The 17,026-nt window shown below is 42.6% G+C and overlaps 1 protein-coding gene across 2 annotated transcripts in view; it reads left to right on the forward strand.

Moving 5' to 3' along the window:
• The window catches only part of KIAA0930 (KIAA0930 ortholog), an 86,660-nt gene that overhangs the window by 41,932 nt on the left and 27,702 nt on the right, over positions 1-17,026 (forward strand). Inside the window, exons 2-3 of one of the 2 annotated variants that reach the window (XM_040345798.1) lie at positions 6,790-6,965; positions 16,650-16,757. In XM_040345798.1, coding sequence (XP_040201732.1) covers positions 6,790-6,965; positions 16,650-16,757 — 284 coding nt within the window. The remainder of the gene's footprint in view (positions 1-6,789; positions 6,966-16,649; positions 16,758-17,026) is intronic. The other variant, XM_040345799.1, reaches the window with a different exon arrangement.

Below are 17,026 nucleotides of genomic sequence, written 5' to 3' on the forward strand. Positions count from 1 at the left end.
GCAGTTTCAGATGGCTTGCTAGAAATATGGTATCTTCTATACAAAGCAATAGAACTAATACGGCTTCAACCAACACACTACTGCATGTATTGCCAGAACAACTTTAAGTGGCCTGTCGAGCCTTTCACCAGCCCATGCATTGTCACCATGTAATAAAGACTTAAGGGTCGGGAATTGGATTTTCTCGACACAATACTCAAGTGTCCAGTTGAAAGGGCCAGGGTGTCGCTGTGTAATTACTCCAGATCAATGCTTTTTATTTCTTCCCGATGCGTTGCTGGCCTTGGTACTGAGATTAAAGTTGCATAAAGCCCTTAGAGAACAATTACAAAACAGGCACTGAGGCGTTCACTGTTCTCATTATTTTAGAGATGGCAGTCGTGTGTGTGTGTGTGTGTGTGTGTGTGTGTGTGTGTGTGGTTTGCAATGTTTAAAGGTAGGCATAGACATTGGATATGTGAAAGCACATTGTCCCCAACACCAATGCACAATTTTTTTTTTTTTTTGTCCTTTAACATGCATGCTTTTATTGCCTAAATGTGTATGTTGGCCTAAGCCAGACAATTAGCTGCTTTGTTGAGTGTTCAGGTGCAAAATATATATATATATATATATATATATATATCTATCTCTCTCGTCACCCAAACCAGGTAAAATTGACGATTTTGACCAATTGGCTTAATGGTAAACGGTAGTTGTAAGTCAAAATGAATCCTTCAGATGTGCAAATGGGAAAAAGCTGACCTGCCCCTAGAACAGTGATGGCGAACCTTGGCACCCCAGATGTTTTGGAACTACATTTCCCATGATGCTCAATTACATCACAGATTACATGAGCATCATGGGAAATGTAGTTTCAAAACATCTGGGGTGCCAAGGTTCAATTTTTGCTGCAGGGCTCTATACCATGCCCTTGTCACTGGTAATCTGACTTTATGGGAACACCATCTCTTTTCCAATTTTATTGCATGGCAGAGTTTTTCCTGAACCAGCCGTGTGTGTGGAGTCGGAAGCTTTTTGTCACCATAATGACTTCACCTCCACAGATATGTACCCTTTTTATTCCATTGCCTTTTAAAGAGGAAGTAAACCCTGATGGGTGTGACTTCCTGTTTGTTTCCCTGTAAAGGTAAAGCATAATGGGCTACTATGCATGCACACCTATCTGCAGTGGAAGCCCGTGATTTCCCCGTCTTCTTCGCTAGTAGTGAGCGGCCATTCTTCATGCGCATGCGCAGGGGAAATCGCCATGCAGCGATTTGCAAATATCTCCTAGACCATGCAGGTCTGGGAGATATTTCAAGCACCTACAAGTAAGCCTAGATTAAGGCTTACCTGTAGGCTAAAGTGGTTCTAAAGGGTTTACAACCACTTTAAAAGCTGTATGGCCTCTTCTGCTGCCCAGTTGTCTAGTCAGTGAAGCTGCATGCCCCACCAACTATCCTTGAAGGCTGGAGAGAACATGCTTATGGCTTCAAGTGCATTATTAAAGTGGTTTGTGAATGTGGTAATGTGTATGGCCAGGAATTTTATCTCCATTGCTTTCCTGCGAGCTTAGGGTGCTGTGGTGAATTTCAGAAATTGCTTTATTTTGCATGAACCACCTCCCACATTTATCAGGTGTAAGGCACATATTTGACCAGTCTCTCCTGCTTTGCTTGCTATCCCTTCGGTGGATCATTCCCATTGAATGGGAGTGCCTGCTTGTTTGATAATAAGTACGCTTTTTAGATTTTTAAGATTTTTTTGCCTGTACTCACCATATAAGACAAGGCTTCATATTTCTTCCTTCTGGAGCCATATTCTTCTTCATTCTTGCTGGAGCCAATCACTGTGAGCAATGTATTCTATTAATGAATACAAAGCCTGCTTGGATTGGCAGAGGCTGTAACATCATCAGCCCACGCCTCTCTGACTCTCAAAGCCAATCCGAGCAGGCTACTGTATTCATTTGAATACATCGCTCACCGTGATTGGCTAAGCGGTGTATACTGTATGTAGCCGAAGCTTTATATAGTCTTACCGCACATCCAGCAGGCATCCGAGCAGCTGACTCGGCATATAAGACGACCCCTGCTTTTTGGCCAGTTTTTTTAAGTGTTAAAGGTAGTCGTATACGCCAGCAAATACAGTAACTAAAGGAAAAACTTTTTTCATGAATTTTGGATAGAGGGGAGATGGAACACCTGCCAGTTTTTATTTCTGTCTGTGCCCCTGTTAAGGAGATTCACACTATTTATTAGATTGTAAGCTCTTCTGAGCAGGACCCTCTTAAAAAAACAAACTTGTAAAGCAATCGCATAATTTTGCTAGTATGTGTCACAACACTGGCCTTGAAATAAAGCCCTTCAGCGCTGTGCTGTCACAGCTGAGAGGGCTGACATCTTCCCCCGTTCTTTCTTCCCAGTTTGCATGCTATGTGATTGGCCAGGGCTGTGATGACGTCACTCCTGCAAATTTGCGTGGGAGCCCTCGGTTTCGGCGCGCAGCTCTGATGGTGATGCAACTGGCTGCATTTAGGATGAATATCTCCTAAACGGTGCACATTTACAAGATTGATTTTACCTACAGGTAAACCTCACCAAGCAGGCTTTACTACCTCGGTAAAAACTTGGCTGAGGGGAGGGGGCAAACAATTTTTATGCAGAATGACAAAAACTTTACGATTCTTTTTAATGCCGAGCTCAAGTAAAAAAAAAAAAAGATGAAAACGTGTGTGTGTGTGTGTATATATATATATATATATATATATATATATATATATATATATATATTTATATTATGTAAAACATGTTTTTCCTAAATGGCTTCCTTTACCTTAGTGCAGTCCTCCTTCACTTACCTCATCCTTTCGATTTTGCTTTTAAAATGTCCTTATTTCTTCTGAGAAATCCTCACTTCCTGTTCTTCTGTCTGTAACTCCACACAGTAATGCAAGGTTTTCTCCCTTGTGTGTAATGTCGCGCTCGCCCCCTCCCTTGAACAACAGGAGAGTCAGGACGCTCCCTACGGTGCAGATAGAGAAAGGAGCTGTGTGTTAGTGGGCGTCCTGACTCTCCTGTTGTTCAAGGGAGGGAGCGAGCACCACACTCCACACCAGGGAGAAAGCCTTGCATTACTGTGTGGAGTTACAGAGAGAAGAACAGGAAGTGAGGATTTCTCAGAAGAAATAAGGACATTTAAAAGCAAAATAGAAGGATGAGGTAAGTGAAGGAGGACTGCACTAAGGTAAAGAAAACTATTTAGGAAAACATTTTTTTACCTTTTACAACCCCTTTAAATACTGTGTGTATTGTCTGTTATATTACCAAAAGTATTGTGACGCCTGCCTTTAAACGCACATGAACTTTAATGGCATTGGCATCCCAGTCTTAGTCCGTAGGGTTTAATATTGAGTTGGCCCACCCTTTGCAGCTATAACGGCTTCAACTCTTCTGGGAAGGCTGTCCACAAGGTTTAGTGTGTCTATGGGAATGTTTTGACCATTCTTCCAGAAGTGCATTTGTGAAGTCAGACACCTATGTGGATGAGAACAGTCTCTGCTCTAATTCGGTATTATATACCATTATATTTGGTAATATAGTTTATATCCGCTGTCTGCAAGTGGCTTTGCTGTGCAACTAGAAAAAAAAAATAGACAGGTTCTCTGTTATGAGTAGGGCATGTACTGGGTTTTTTATTTTGTTTTTTGAACGCACTTCTTATAGGGCAGGACATGGATACATGAGGACATGGCAGAATCACCAAAACTTTAAATTTTTATCTTCATTGCTGAAATGCTTTTGGTAGCAAGGAAGTTGAATTTTAGCAACATTAACCCCTGTCTGCCATATACTTGACAGGTATTGAGGTCTATTGTCCTGTAGCATGAAGCCATGCCCTTCATATTTCATATTTCATTTTTCTTTGTCCTGGATTCCCCTACAAATTCAATCGATGAAAAGCATTGATTCCCTAAGGTCATCCCTACCAGCTGAGACATATGCCTACCACTGCCTGCAACTAATGGAGAGACGCTATCAGACTTCATACAGGAAGCTATTAGACCAGTGCAGGCATTTTTTTTTTAATATCGCTGTGTATTTTAAATTATTCATTACTTGTCATTCTCGGCTCCCATTTAATTTTTAAATGAATACAATCTGTTGGCTTTTTTATTAAATATTTTAGAATCTGTGATTGTGATCAGTTTAATGCAAATGTGCGTTTTTATGTTTTCAAAGCATGTTCAGCTTGCAGCTTATCATATATGTACATTGAGCAATGCTATTACTTAAATGAGTGAGCCCATAAACTTAATTTGATTTTGGCACAGAGGTTTCAGTGCTCTTTTTGAAGCATTTTAGGTGAACATCAAAGCTTTTATCACTTGACCTTTTTGGTAGTGTTTTTTTTTTTTTTCAAATTTACATCTACAAAATCTTTGTAAATTGTTTCAGAAATGTAATCTATGAGAGGATTGCTATTGTACGTGTGTTGGCTAGAAGAATAGCTAGCAAGATGAATATTGTTTTGAGACTGTGTTTCAAACCCTAGACATGGCCATCCAATAGAGTAGGAGTCTCTCCCGCAAAGCGCATTTGTATCCGTAGCGTTTTTCTATCTCAGACAACTTAGTGTTTGTAATCCTTAAACATTCTCTTATTGGCCAACTTTGGTCTGTTTAAAATGCCATTTGAAATAATTTTGGCATATCACAGGGGTCCGGTCAGAAAAATGTTCTCCTAGCGGAGCTCCGAGTGTCATATTGGTGCTATTACTCCACATGATATCCTCCACATCGCAGCCTCCTGTGCATGTCACAGGCCTCTCACCTCAGACCCCCATCACAGACTGGCCCCCCTCTCATCACAGGCTGTCCCCCCATCACAGACCCCCCCCCCCCCCAGATAGCAGACTCCTGTCCTCCTAACAGCACAGCACTTCCCCCTCCCCACAGAGCCCTACCCTTTTCACACAAGACATGCAGCACGGCCGCTCTGGACAACGGGCACGACTTTTCAAGTTAAAGGTGAGTGATTGATTGCTGGGACCGCCCCGCTGCGTAGCAAATTATCACCTGCTTCTTAACATAAAAAGTTTGTCCAGAGCAGCCGCACTTCTCATCTTGTGTAAATAAGACAGGCGGAGGACTGAGACAATGTCTGCAGCGATCCGAAAGGGACAGACCAACCCATGCGCGGCATGCCTGCCATGCTGTGAACATGGTAGCAGGCGGGCGGGCGAGCCAGCGGCGGGGAGAGGAGTGGGACACACAGGCAACTATTTGGCGAGGCTGCGGTCCCGGTAGTATGGCTACTGGGGCCGAAACCGGGCCGCGGTCTGCCATTTAGTTATGCCTGAACTATACGGCATAATAGATATGTATATACTATTGGAGAGCGAATCTGGTAAATATCATCATCAAAAAAAAAAGGTTAGACGGTTTTTCAAACACAACTGTAATATATTATATGCTGGCCATACAACGTCTTCCTTAAAAAAAAAAAAAAAAAAAAAGAATGTTCATTTGATTTTTCAAACACAACTGTAATATATTATATGCTGGCCATACAACGTCTTCCTTAAAAAAAAAAAAAAAAAAAGAATGTTCATTTGATTTTTCTAATCGTCAGTGGGGTCAAATCGACATTCGTTTTCAACCAGAGTGATGGGAAAATTTCTAAATAGAAAACTTCTTGGTCACAGGAATTTTCAGACCGTGTATGTGGTTTTCGTTCAGAAATTACATTCATATTTAAACTGAATGTTAAATGCAAGTGAAAATTACACAACATTCATTCAGCGAATGTACAAAGATTTTTCATATTAATATAATATTAATATAATATTAACAGTAGTGATTATTTGCTCTTTTTGTACTATAAAGGGCTAATTTCCATTTTTTGTTTTTTTTACCCATTATGTTGCTGGATCGATTTATGAAAATAGTAATTGATTCATTTCATAATCGATTAGTTTCGGCCCTATGTGTCAGACATTCAGAGTAGGCCTGTAACCTGTGCACCCTTACTATGTTATATCAAGTAGCCTCATTGGCTTTCCTAGTTCTCTTGGGATCTTGAGACTACAGATAACTTAGCCCTTGTTTTTATGGAGCGCGATTCAGTATATGAGGGCAGTGCTGACACCAATTAGTCCACAATTAGTCCACAAACGCTGGCATTTCACCCATCAAAAAAAAAAAAAAAGAAGCCCTCTAATGCATTTCACCCAAGTGGTGCTTAATCAAGAAAAGACCGCTACGATTAAGCCCTATTTAGTTGAAATGCATTTTATAGGATTCTCCTGATGGGTGAAGAGCCAGCTGAATCCAGGTTGTAAATATCTGTTTCTTGGTTCACTTTTTTGGTGTGTGGTCCTGTGAAACACTTGTAATTCTTTTATGGTCGAGCTTGACGGGCTCTTATCGATGACCCAGAACCCAAGCAGGTGTGTGAGAACTGGTGGATATCGGACAGGAGCATGTGAATGATGGGGTCTTTACTTTTGGTCTATTGAAGAGTTGTGTAATTGTGTTTTTTGTTTTTTTTCAGCCATATAAAGTTGGGGTGACACAATACCTTTGGGTAGGACTGCAGACTTTTGTGTGATGCCCTGCAGTGGGGCAGAAATGGGAATGTTTGCATTTTAATACCTTGGGATTGCATAGTTGCAGAGAGACTTGGATAGGCAGAGTCTGGAGTCCCTGAACTCCTAAATAGTGGCACCAGATAAGTTAGTTTTTTTTTCAACACCAGACAACTGGCAACCAGATAATCTATAATAATTTTGTATTTTTTTCCCCAGGTTGTTTTAAAGATGACCGCATTGTGTTTTGGACTTGGATGTACTCCACGTATTTTATGGAAAAACTGGCTCCACGACAGGATGATATGCTCTTCTATGTGCGACGGAAACTGTCCTATGTGGGCACAGATGGCATCGAAGGCAAAAAGGTGACTAGCAGAGGAGTACCTCGCAGGGTAAATTTTAGAAAACTGTTTTAATCCCCCTTTTTTTTTTTTTTTTATAATCCTGGGAAAAAAAATCTGTTGTCTAATTCAGAGAATTAAGAGAAAATAACTAAAAGGATTTGGATGTCTTGCATTAGATTATGCACAGAGCTGTTATGGGTGCCAGAGTAACCAATCAGGATTATACCTTTGCAATAGAATGCGACCCGGTCATTTTCCTAAGAGAAATCAGTAGGGCATATTCCTGCAATAGAATTGGTACACTGATCCTGTGGCTTCTATCTTTATTCCAGCGCTCCAATCCCAGACTCCCAACATTAGCAAAACCCTCAGCACAAACCTTAATTTTTTTCCGTTAATGGGCAACCTTAGTGATAGGGAGACTCAAGAAACCGGAAGGCCCAATCTCCACTCTTTTTTTACAGAAAAGTCAACATGTGTATATCCTTCAGTTGCTCATGTTTTGGGTTTACCAATGCTTTTTACCTGCTGTTGTCACAGGTAACCTTTCCTTAACCACTTGCTTACTGTGCACATACACCCCCTTCCTGCCCAGGCGAAATTTCAGCTACTGTTGTGGGTTTAGTAACACTTTAAACACTTAACGCCCGCCGCACGACTATTTACGTCCACAGAATGGCACGTACAGGCAGATGGGCGTATATATACGTCCCTGCCTTCTAGCGGGTCGGGGGTCCGATAGGGACCCCCTCCGCTGCGTGCGGCGGGTGGCTTACCTTCTGGAGCGATCCGACTCGAGGGGACAGCTGTTCGTTTCTGTCCGCCCCCTCGTGATCGCTTCCAGCCAATCCTGTGAGCCGCCGCCATGTCACTTCCTCTGCCTGTAAAATGTAAACATAGGCAGAGGAAGTGATGCAGCTCTCATCTCGGCGGTATTTTCAAACCGCCGAGATGAGAGAAGAGTCACAGTAAGTCGCACCTAACACTACACTGACACCAGTACACATAGGCACATTTAACCCCTTCCGATCACCCCCCCCCCCCACCCCCCTGTCACACTGTCACTGAATGCAGTGATCGTATATGTACTGATCACTGCATTTAGTGTCAGTGTGACAGCCAGTTAGTGTTAGGTCCAGGGTAGCCCCGTACCCACCCTAATAAAGTTTTAACCCCTTGATCACCACCCTAGTTAACCCTTTCACTCCCTATTGCCAGTGTCACCAAGCGATCATTTTTCTGATCGCTGTATTAGTGTCACTGTTTCCGCTAGGAAGCAAATTTTTTTTTTTTTTTTTTACTAAAGACATGTGGCTGAATACATTTTGGCCTAAATGTTTGACTAAAATTTTGTTTATTCAATTTTTCTTATAGCAAAAAGTAAAAAATATTGATTTTTTTTTTCAAAAATGTCGCTCTATTTTTGTTTATAGGCGAAAAAATAATCGCAGAGGCAATCGAATACCATAAAAAAAAAGCTCTATTTGTGGGAAGAAAAGGACGCGAATTTTGTTTGGGAGCCACGTCGCACGACTGAGCAATTGTCTGTTAAAGCGACGCAGTGCCGAATTGTAAAAACGCCTCTGGGCATTTAGCAGCATATTGGTCCGGGGCTTAAGAGGTTAAGTTACAATTATTAGTCCCCTGTGGCAAAATGCTAATTTCCCTGAGCTCCTGGGTCATCCGGACTCGGGGTGGTGGACACGGATGGGTGTCACGCGTGTATCCCACGTTTTTGTTCATGGCCAGTTTATTTCTTTTGAGGAACTGAGGGCACGTAATGGTGTACTACAGTAGAGCTGTCTGTTCAGATATATGTCTCTCCGCCACGCGGTACGGACTCAATTTGGGGGTCTGACCCAGGAGCTCACGGAATCGCCTCTGGAGGCGCTCATGTCATACTCAGATATCGGGAAACTGGTTACAACGTTTTACACACGCCTCCAGGCGGCGGGGGTTAAACCCTTTCAGGTAGCTAGACGAAAGTGGGAGGTGGACATTCCGGGGCTGTCTGAGGATGGGTGGGAGGAGGCCTCGGAGGTGTGCTTCCTTGGTCTTATGGGGTCGAATGATCAGTACGTTCAATTCAAATTTATCCATCAGCTTCACTATACTCCTGCCAGATTGGCCCGCATGGGTCTGATGTCTAGTGCTTCCTGTCCCAGGTGTGACTCCACTGAGGCTGATTACTTACACATGTTTTGGTCATGCCCTGCTGTTGTACCGTACTGGAGGGACTTGTTCTCTTTTTTTAGGGACAATCTACATGTATCGGTTCCTCTTACTCCGGAGACTGGATTGCTGGGGGTGCTTAATGACTCATGCTCGAATTCTGATACGTATTGTTTTGTTCTATGCCAGGAAGCTGATATTGCTGCATTGGAAGAGCACTTCTGCACCGGATATCCAAATGTTATACCGTATGGTTAATAAGGTTTTACCCATGTTTAAGTGTGTATATAAGGGCAGGGCTTGTCACAAAAAGTTCAGCAAGATCTGACAACCCTGGCTGGATATAGCAGACTCCTTCTGGAAGCACACCCCGCTATCCCAGCCATAAATGGCTGTGGGTGGGGGGGCCATGGGTGGCCCTAGTGGTCGCAGGGTGGTGGGAGGGGGGGAGAGGGGCAGTGTGTGGTCTGGATGTGGGGAAGGGGGGGGGTGGGTAGGGAGGTCTGTATGAGGGATGGTTGTGAGTGGGTGCGTGTGTTGGTGGGGTAAGCTCGGTTGGGTTTCTAAACGTTATTTCCACTGTCTGTCGTGTTTTTATGACCAAGGGCCAAGTTTGGCCCTATTAGGGTACCCCGTAGAGTATTGTCCCTCCGTTGAGGGACTGGGTGCTGAATCTCAGGGAGGGGTAAAGGTTTATTGTTTAGGAATGTTTGAACTGTGTGTCATTCTATGGTGATACTGTAACAACTACTGTGCATTATTACTTGTTGATTGTGCCTGCAGAAAATCAATAAAACATTTAAAAAAAAAAAAAAAGTTAAAAAAATTATTAGTAATACAATTTTTAATTTGCTCCTTCGTTTCTAAAAGTAAGGCTTATTACCAAGACTATATATTTCAAATAAATGATTATATATATATATATATATATATATATATATATATATTTGTGTATGTATATATATAAAAAAAAAAAAAAATAAAGAACATTTTGAAATTTACAACAAAAGGAGGGCCAATTAACAATACGATCCCATGCATTTTACCTGGATAAACTATACTGTAGGTAGAAACGAGGAGTGACGAAAGATGAGCAATATGTAAAAGGTGACCATGGGCTGCTCATCCGGTGTTATATTGGTGACTGAGGCATATTTATGGTATTGGCTTATTGATAGAAGTAAATCTATAGTAGGCATTTGAAGAGTTGGAAAGTGTCCTGAGATGGGGAGAAGTCTTGAAGGCGAGAGTGTAAAATGGAGTGGAGGAAAGACCAGTTGTACTTAGGTTGGTATGTATGCTATATGGCTAAAAGCTTGTGAGCAACTGACTTATGAGCCAGATGGACACTTCATTCCATACCATGGGCATTAATATGTAGTAACCCAATCTCCATTAGTGAAAAGGGATAGAAACCCACTGAGAAAGATTGGTAACCCAGACAAATATCCTGTATGAAACCTTTTATTATTGCACAAAAACCCACATTCACAAATTAAAATAAACAAAACCCTTCACCTTACACCCATTAAAAATGTAATCTTTAATGGGTATAAGGTGAAGGTTTTGTTTCTATTATTCATTTGTGAATGTGGGTTTTGTGCAATAAAACATTTTCATCATATTGAATAGACTGATCTTTCTTAATGGGTTTTTATAACAGGTTAGAAAACCTGGTTAACAATTGATGTTCAAGTTCACTCCAAAGCTTTTCAGTAGGGTTAAGGTCAGGTCTGTGCAGGTCACTTAAAGCGGAGTTCCACCCAAAAGTGTAACTTCGCTTTAAGTACTCCTCACCCCCTTACATGCCACATTTGCATGTATTTTTTTTGTGGGGGGGGGGGGGGGTGGAGAAAGAGTGGGTTCTTCGTTTTAAAGGGGACTTCCTGTCCCACTTCCTCCTTTCTCCTACGGGCCACCTAAGCAACGACTCCTCTCCCTCTAGGCGGCTACTCCCTCTAGGCGATCTGTTGGGACACATGATTGGTCCCAGAAGATCGCCTATCCACTCCAAGAGTGCATCGTGACTCGCAAATGTGCAGTACGTGCCCGGCCATGAAGCCACAAGCTGTCACGACTAGGTGCCCGCAGTTCTAATAACGCCACCGCGGAGAGGTGGGGGAGGATCGGGCCTCTATGTGGCCGGATCGTTGGACCGTGGGACAGGTGAGTGGCTGTTAAAAGTAACTGCTGACTTTTAATAAACTAAAAATTGCCTGGTGGAACTCCACTTTTAAGTTCCTCCACTCCAAACCCATCATGTCTTTTATGGAGCTAAAATTAGTTTGAAGTCCTTGTCTTCATGACAGGTTCACTTTAATTAGAAGCCCTCTCTTTTAGGCCTTTTACTCAGTGTTTGCTTCTAGAGTTCAGAAAACGAGGGAAGCAAAGTCCCTAAATGGATGCGACAGATTGAGGTGACGGATTGTCTTGTTTGTTGTGGTCATTTAAGCGTTAAGAGGTTTAATGTAAGCACTCGTCCTCCTGGTAAATCTCCTTTCACGCAGTAGGCTGACCGCAGCAGTTCTGTTGCAGGAAATGGACATTAATTTTGTTTATAAGAACATAAAACACATTTAAATAGCTCAAGTTGCTGCATAGTGCATGTCCTTGGATAATTGCGAACACCCCCCCCCCCCTCCTTTCCTCCCGACAAGGAAAGCGACTTGAGAAATCCTTTAAAGGGAACCTGGCTGTTTCCATCTGTAACAGTGAGGATTGAGAGCCAACAGCAGCACAAAATGTCAGCTGGTGGCTCTCGGAGGTAGTATGTATACCAACCTATCTCTGGTATGGGGCTTTGTGCTGGGGAATGTTGAAGCTGAATTCCAGATATTTTTTTTGCATAGTTATATTGGTCCAGGTAAGTATACATATAACATACAGTACCTGGCTGATTTGCATGGAAGCGGAGAATCGCTGTATTAGTTGCCGTTATTTTAGTGATCGCTGTCTTCCAGATCCTGTGTCGAGCAACTACCCTACAGTATAGTTGAAGTGAGAGATGATACCGCTCTAAAAACTGCTGATCCCTTGGCTTTGCTTCCGTCCCACTAAACCAAAAAGGTGCTGGCTATGCACAGGTGCATTGGATAGAAGAAGGTCCTGGACTGCCGCACTCCTTAAAACAATGTCTTTATTGTACAAATGAAATCCAAAAAACAACCAAAGCGATGCAGTCAAAATGAAGTGAACAGGAAAAAGGTGGCTGACATGTTTCACATCATGTGATGCTTACTCGTAGCTAGTGAACAATGACAAATTACTTTTTGGTCAATGTTCACAAGCTACGAGTAAGCATCCCATGATGTGAAACATGTCGGCCACCTTTTTCCTGTTGTTCACTTCATTTTGACTGCATCGCTTTGGTTGTTTTTTGGATTTCATTTGTACAATAAAGACATCGTTCTAAGGAGTGCGGCAGTCCAGGATCTTCTTCTATCCAACCCTACAGTATAGTAACCCTACAGTAGGCTTGAAGTCATGGGGCCAGATTCACAGAATAGATACGGCGGCGTATCTCTTGTCCTATCTATGCGGCTGATTCATAGAATCAGTTCCGCATAGATAGCCCTAAGATCCGACAGGTGTATTTGACTTATACCGTCGGATCTTGGGATGCAATACTTCGGCTGACGCTGGGGGGATTTCGCGTTCGCGTTCGTTACGTCGTCGCTAGTAATTTTTTTCCGTCGCAAAGTTACACCTGCTTTAACATTGTTTAAATGTTAGTCGAGCCATGTTAAAGTATGGCCGTCGTTCCCGGGTCGAATTTCAATTTTTTTTTTTTTGTTTTGGCGTAAGACATCCGGGAATACCAATGGACGCTACGCACGTCGCCGTTCTAAAAAATTACGTCACATCGCGCAAAGCACGGCGGGAATTTCTAAACTGAGCATGCGCAGTACATCCTGCGCGTGAGCGCGCCTAATTTAAATGGTACACGCCCCATTTGAATTGGGCGGGCTTGCGCCGGACGTGTTTACGATACACCGCTGCAAGTTTACAGGTAAGTGCTTTGTGCATCAGGCACTTGCACTGAAAACTTGCGGCGGTGTAACGTAAACGGGTTACGTTGCGCCGCCGCAATTGTACGAGAATCTGGCCCATGGTCTCCACCTCATCCAATCAAAGAATGCATTGCCTTCATTGAGAAAAATACAAGGCATTCTTCTGAATGGCGCCTGTGCTGAACCAAAAACTCCATCCTTGGTTACTATGCAGCAGTGCAGGTGCTCAACACAGGACCTAGAACACAATGAAGATCGCTGTAGTAGGGGTGGCTACTTCAGTGCTTTTCTTTCTTCCAGAGAGATCGGCCAGGTATGCGATATGTGTTATTAATTGATCCACGTAATAAAATGTATACCTGGACTTCAGTGTGCATATTTCCTCTTTAGCGGGGTTCACCCTGTCAGTCTTTTAATATGTAATAAAGAAGCGATGGGATGAATTTGGTTGGTGTGGACACTATTTAAACCCCACTGACCAAATTTTACTGCTCAAACTCGTCGCCAAAATCTGCTTGGTTGATGTGATTTATGGTGGATCATCAATGATATTGATTTCTCTTTTTTTTTTTTTTTTTTTTTTTATATAATCTTTATTTATTCAAATAGAAAAAAGAAACATTTTTCCATTGTACAACAGTAGAAAAATAAAGAGACAAAAAAGAAACCTACAATGCCGTCCAACCTTACATGTATGAATTACCAAAGAGATAAAACAAAGGGCCCAAATGGAAGCCCCACAGGCTGAATAAAAGGGACGGAGGTTACAATTGCAAGGTCCAGTATACATATAAACCAAAACAAAATGAAATTGTCCCTAGTCAGTCTGCAAGGTGCAGAGGACCAGAAGTAGGCTAATCACCCCGGTTCAGACAGGCAAACAAAAACAGGAACAATGAAGTAAAAAAAAAGAGGAAGAAAAAAAAAACAGAAAAAAAAAAAAAGCATAACAATAAAAAATAAAAATAAAGCGTACTCAAGTGTGATCATCAGAACAATCAATCTGCAGATACAGTCACGTGTTCAGTGATTCCCAAGGAAGGTGTAGCATCATTTCCCTCACCCTCGCCCACATAGTGTATCCAGGCAGCCCAAACACCGTACCACTTATCATATTCATCTTTATACCTTGCCATCCATTCCTCCGCTGACCTAACATTGTTTACCAGCCGAATCCAGTCCAAACGGGATGGGACTCGGCTGGTTTTCCAGAAAATAGGGATTAACGGCCTAGCCGCATTCAGGAGGTGCGGTAGCACAGATTTCCGGTACAGGCCAAGGGGAATGGCAGGAACATGCAGGAGGAAACTCATAGGAGAATCTGGCAGGTCTACGTCAAGAATGGAATTGATTTTAGATCTAACATCCTGCCAGAAAGGACACAGCTTAGGGCATTCCCACCAAATATGTAAAAAGGTGCCCTTATGACCGCATTCCCTCCAACAGGCGTCCGAGGCCATAGGGTACATCTGCCTGAGCCTAGTGGGAACCCTGTACCATCTGGTCAAAACCTTGTACCCATTTTCCTGCATTTTAGTATCCACTGAACTGGAATGGGTGAGGCGGTACAACTGGTTGAGCTGGGTGTCAGTAAACGTATGTTGCAGGTCTCTCTCCCACTCCCGGACATAAGCGGGCCTCCCAGGGGAACCCCGGTCCTGCAGCAAGCCATAAAGCATGGATATTGCATGGGGGACAGGGGAAGAGGACATGCATAGTCTCTCAAAAGGGGTAGCGGATGTAGGGGAGCGTATGGCGTGAGGCAGGCCCTGTGCGAAATGCTTAAGCTGCCCATGTCTCCAGCTATCCATTGGGAATCCCCCATATTGAGCCCGAAGCTCCCCTAGGGAGAGCAAACCCTGGTCCTGAAAAAACCTGCCGCAACGCAGCTCGCCATCCGCTGTCCAGGAGCGCAAAAAAGATGGGTGCTCCCCCGGTCTAAACCAGGGGAAACCCCCCAGGGGCGCTAGAGGGGAGAAAGGGGGGCAAGGCCCCCCGTCTTATTTATAGCATCCCACAATTTCAGGGTGTGAGTTGACGTTAGGGAGACATGGGACGATAAACCTCTCTGTGTCTGAGGAAGCCAAGGGGCATGGGATAAGTTACGGCCTGCCAGGGACTTCTCTAAGGGGACCCACAATTTAGAGGACACTCCATGGTGCCAGTCCAAGATTCTCTGAAGGGCAATAGCCTCATAATACCTGCGAACATCTGGGACACCCAAACCCCCCAGTCGCTTCGGCCTTTGCAGAATACGGAGGGCCAGACGGGGACTTCGGCCCTGCCAAATGTAGCGGAGAAACGCACTGTTCAGGCTCGAGAAAAAAGACCTAGGTAGAGAAATAGGCACCATTTGAAGGAAAAACAAAATGCGAGGGAGCACATTCATCTTTAATTGATTTCTCTTTTTAAACATTCTGAGATGGTAATTGTCCATCGGCCTGTGGGAAGTGCTATTTCTAGGGTACCAATGTTCTAGTGGAACGTTACCCATAACAATTTTGATAACAATTTATTTTAATTTCTTAACGTACATTCCACATCAATAATTGTGCTGCCAATATTGGTGTGTGCTGTAAATTGTCTCCAGCATTGCTACTGTTTTTCTTCTTGCTAGAGGCTGCCATTTTGTTAAAGCCAAGAGCAGTCACCTTCTTATTGGAAACTGCCCCTCTCTCCTTGGTCCTTGATGTCACTTTCTGTAATTAGAATGTGTGCATTTTCAGCCTTGATTGTATGTATGTCTTGGCTCAAATAAAGAGGAAGGCTGACAGAGAGGTGCTGAATTTCATAGGAGGGAGAAAGACAATATGGGGGAGAGAAGATAAGACCACTATCCTTTGTAAGTTTTTAACTCTTTTGTGTCTTACTGGCAGCAGTAAGGGATAGTAACGGTGGCTTTCTAATTTTGTTGGTGAAGGCTTCCTGAGCACCGAGTGGAACATTGATTGGAAGACTGTGGTTCTTAGTAAAGAAGGTTATTTGGACTACTGTATATTCTCTTTGCACTGCGCTGGGTGTTGTTGTCTCCTCCCTTTTGGAGGAATTGGATGGTCTCTTGGATTGTGATGTATAGGTTATCGTTTGGTGTTCACTTATATTTTTAACCCACGGCACTGATTTTAAATTTAGATGGAAATCACTATATGATTTATCTGAGGGTGGAAGTTATTGCAGCAGAAGTGGAATATTTATTTGTTTTGGATATTTTTTTTATATAATTTTTGTAGTTTAAATTTAAGATTTAAATCATAAAGCTGTCAGCTGATCGACCTCTAGTGGCTCTAATTTTAGGCACAGTGCCGAGAATAGAGAGCCACTGAGCATGTGCAGAGCAGGGTGACTGGCTTTTAATCAGTATATACTTTTTTTAATGTTTTACATAGATCACTTTTTTGCAGGTAAAGTGGGTTCCAGTTTAATGCAGAGATATAGACCTGTTTATTGATGATACAACCCTTTTGCTCTTTTTAATGTAAAATGTTGTTTTTTGTCATTTTATTGTTATATAAGCTCATGTCTTATATCCTATTATTATGATGGTTTCCAGCAGGTAGAAGTTGAAGTCTATCGAAAAGATTCAAAGAAGCTTCCTGGCCTCGGAGACCCCGACATTGACTGGGAGGAGAGTGTCTACCTAAACCTTATATTACAGAAGGTTAGTGACTGTTCTGGTGTAACAATTGGTGACGTCATTCAGTTAGTGTGTTTTGGAAGATTTACATAATTATTTTTATTTTTTTTATAAAACGGCCTAATATTCTATTCATTTTCATGCAAAGCTTTTTGGGAAGGAGGAATTTCTTCTCGATCAATATCCGTTGTTTATGGCGGGACTTTAATTTCAATTTCTAACCCAATGAATTTAACATCTTCTAGATTTAGAGTTAAAAGCGAAGTGTGGTATTTAAAAAAACAAGAAAACAA

Source organism: Rana temporaria, chromosome 3 (genome assembly GCF_905171775.1).
Source record: "Rana temporaria chromosome 3, aRanTem1.1, whole genome shotgun sequence".
Taxonomy (NCBI): domain Eukaryota; kingdom Metazoa; phylum Chordata; class Amphibia; order Anura; family Ranidae; genus Rana; species Rana temporaria.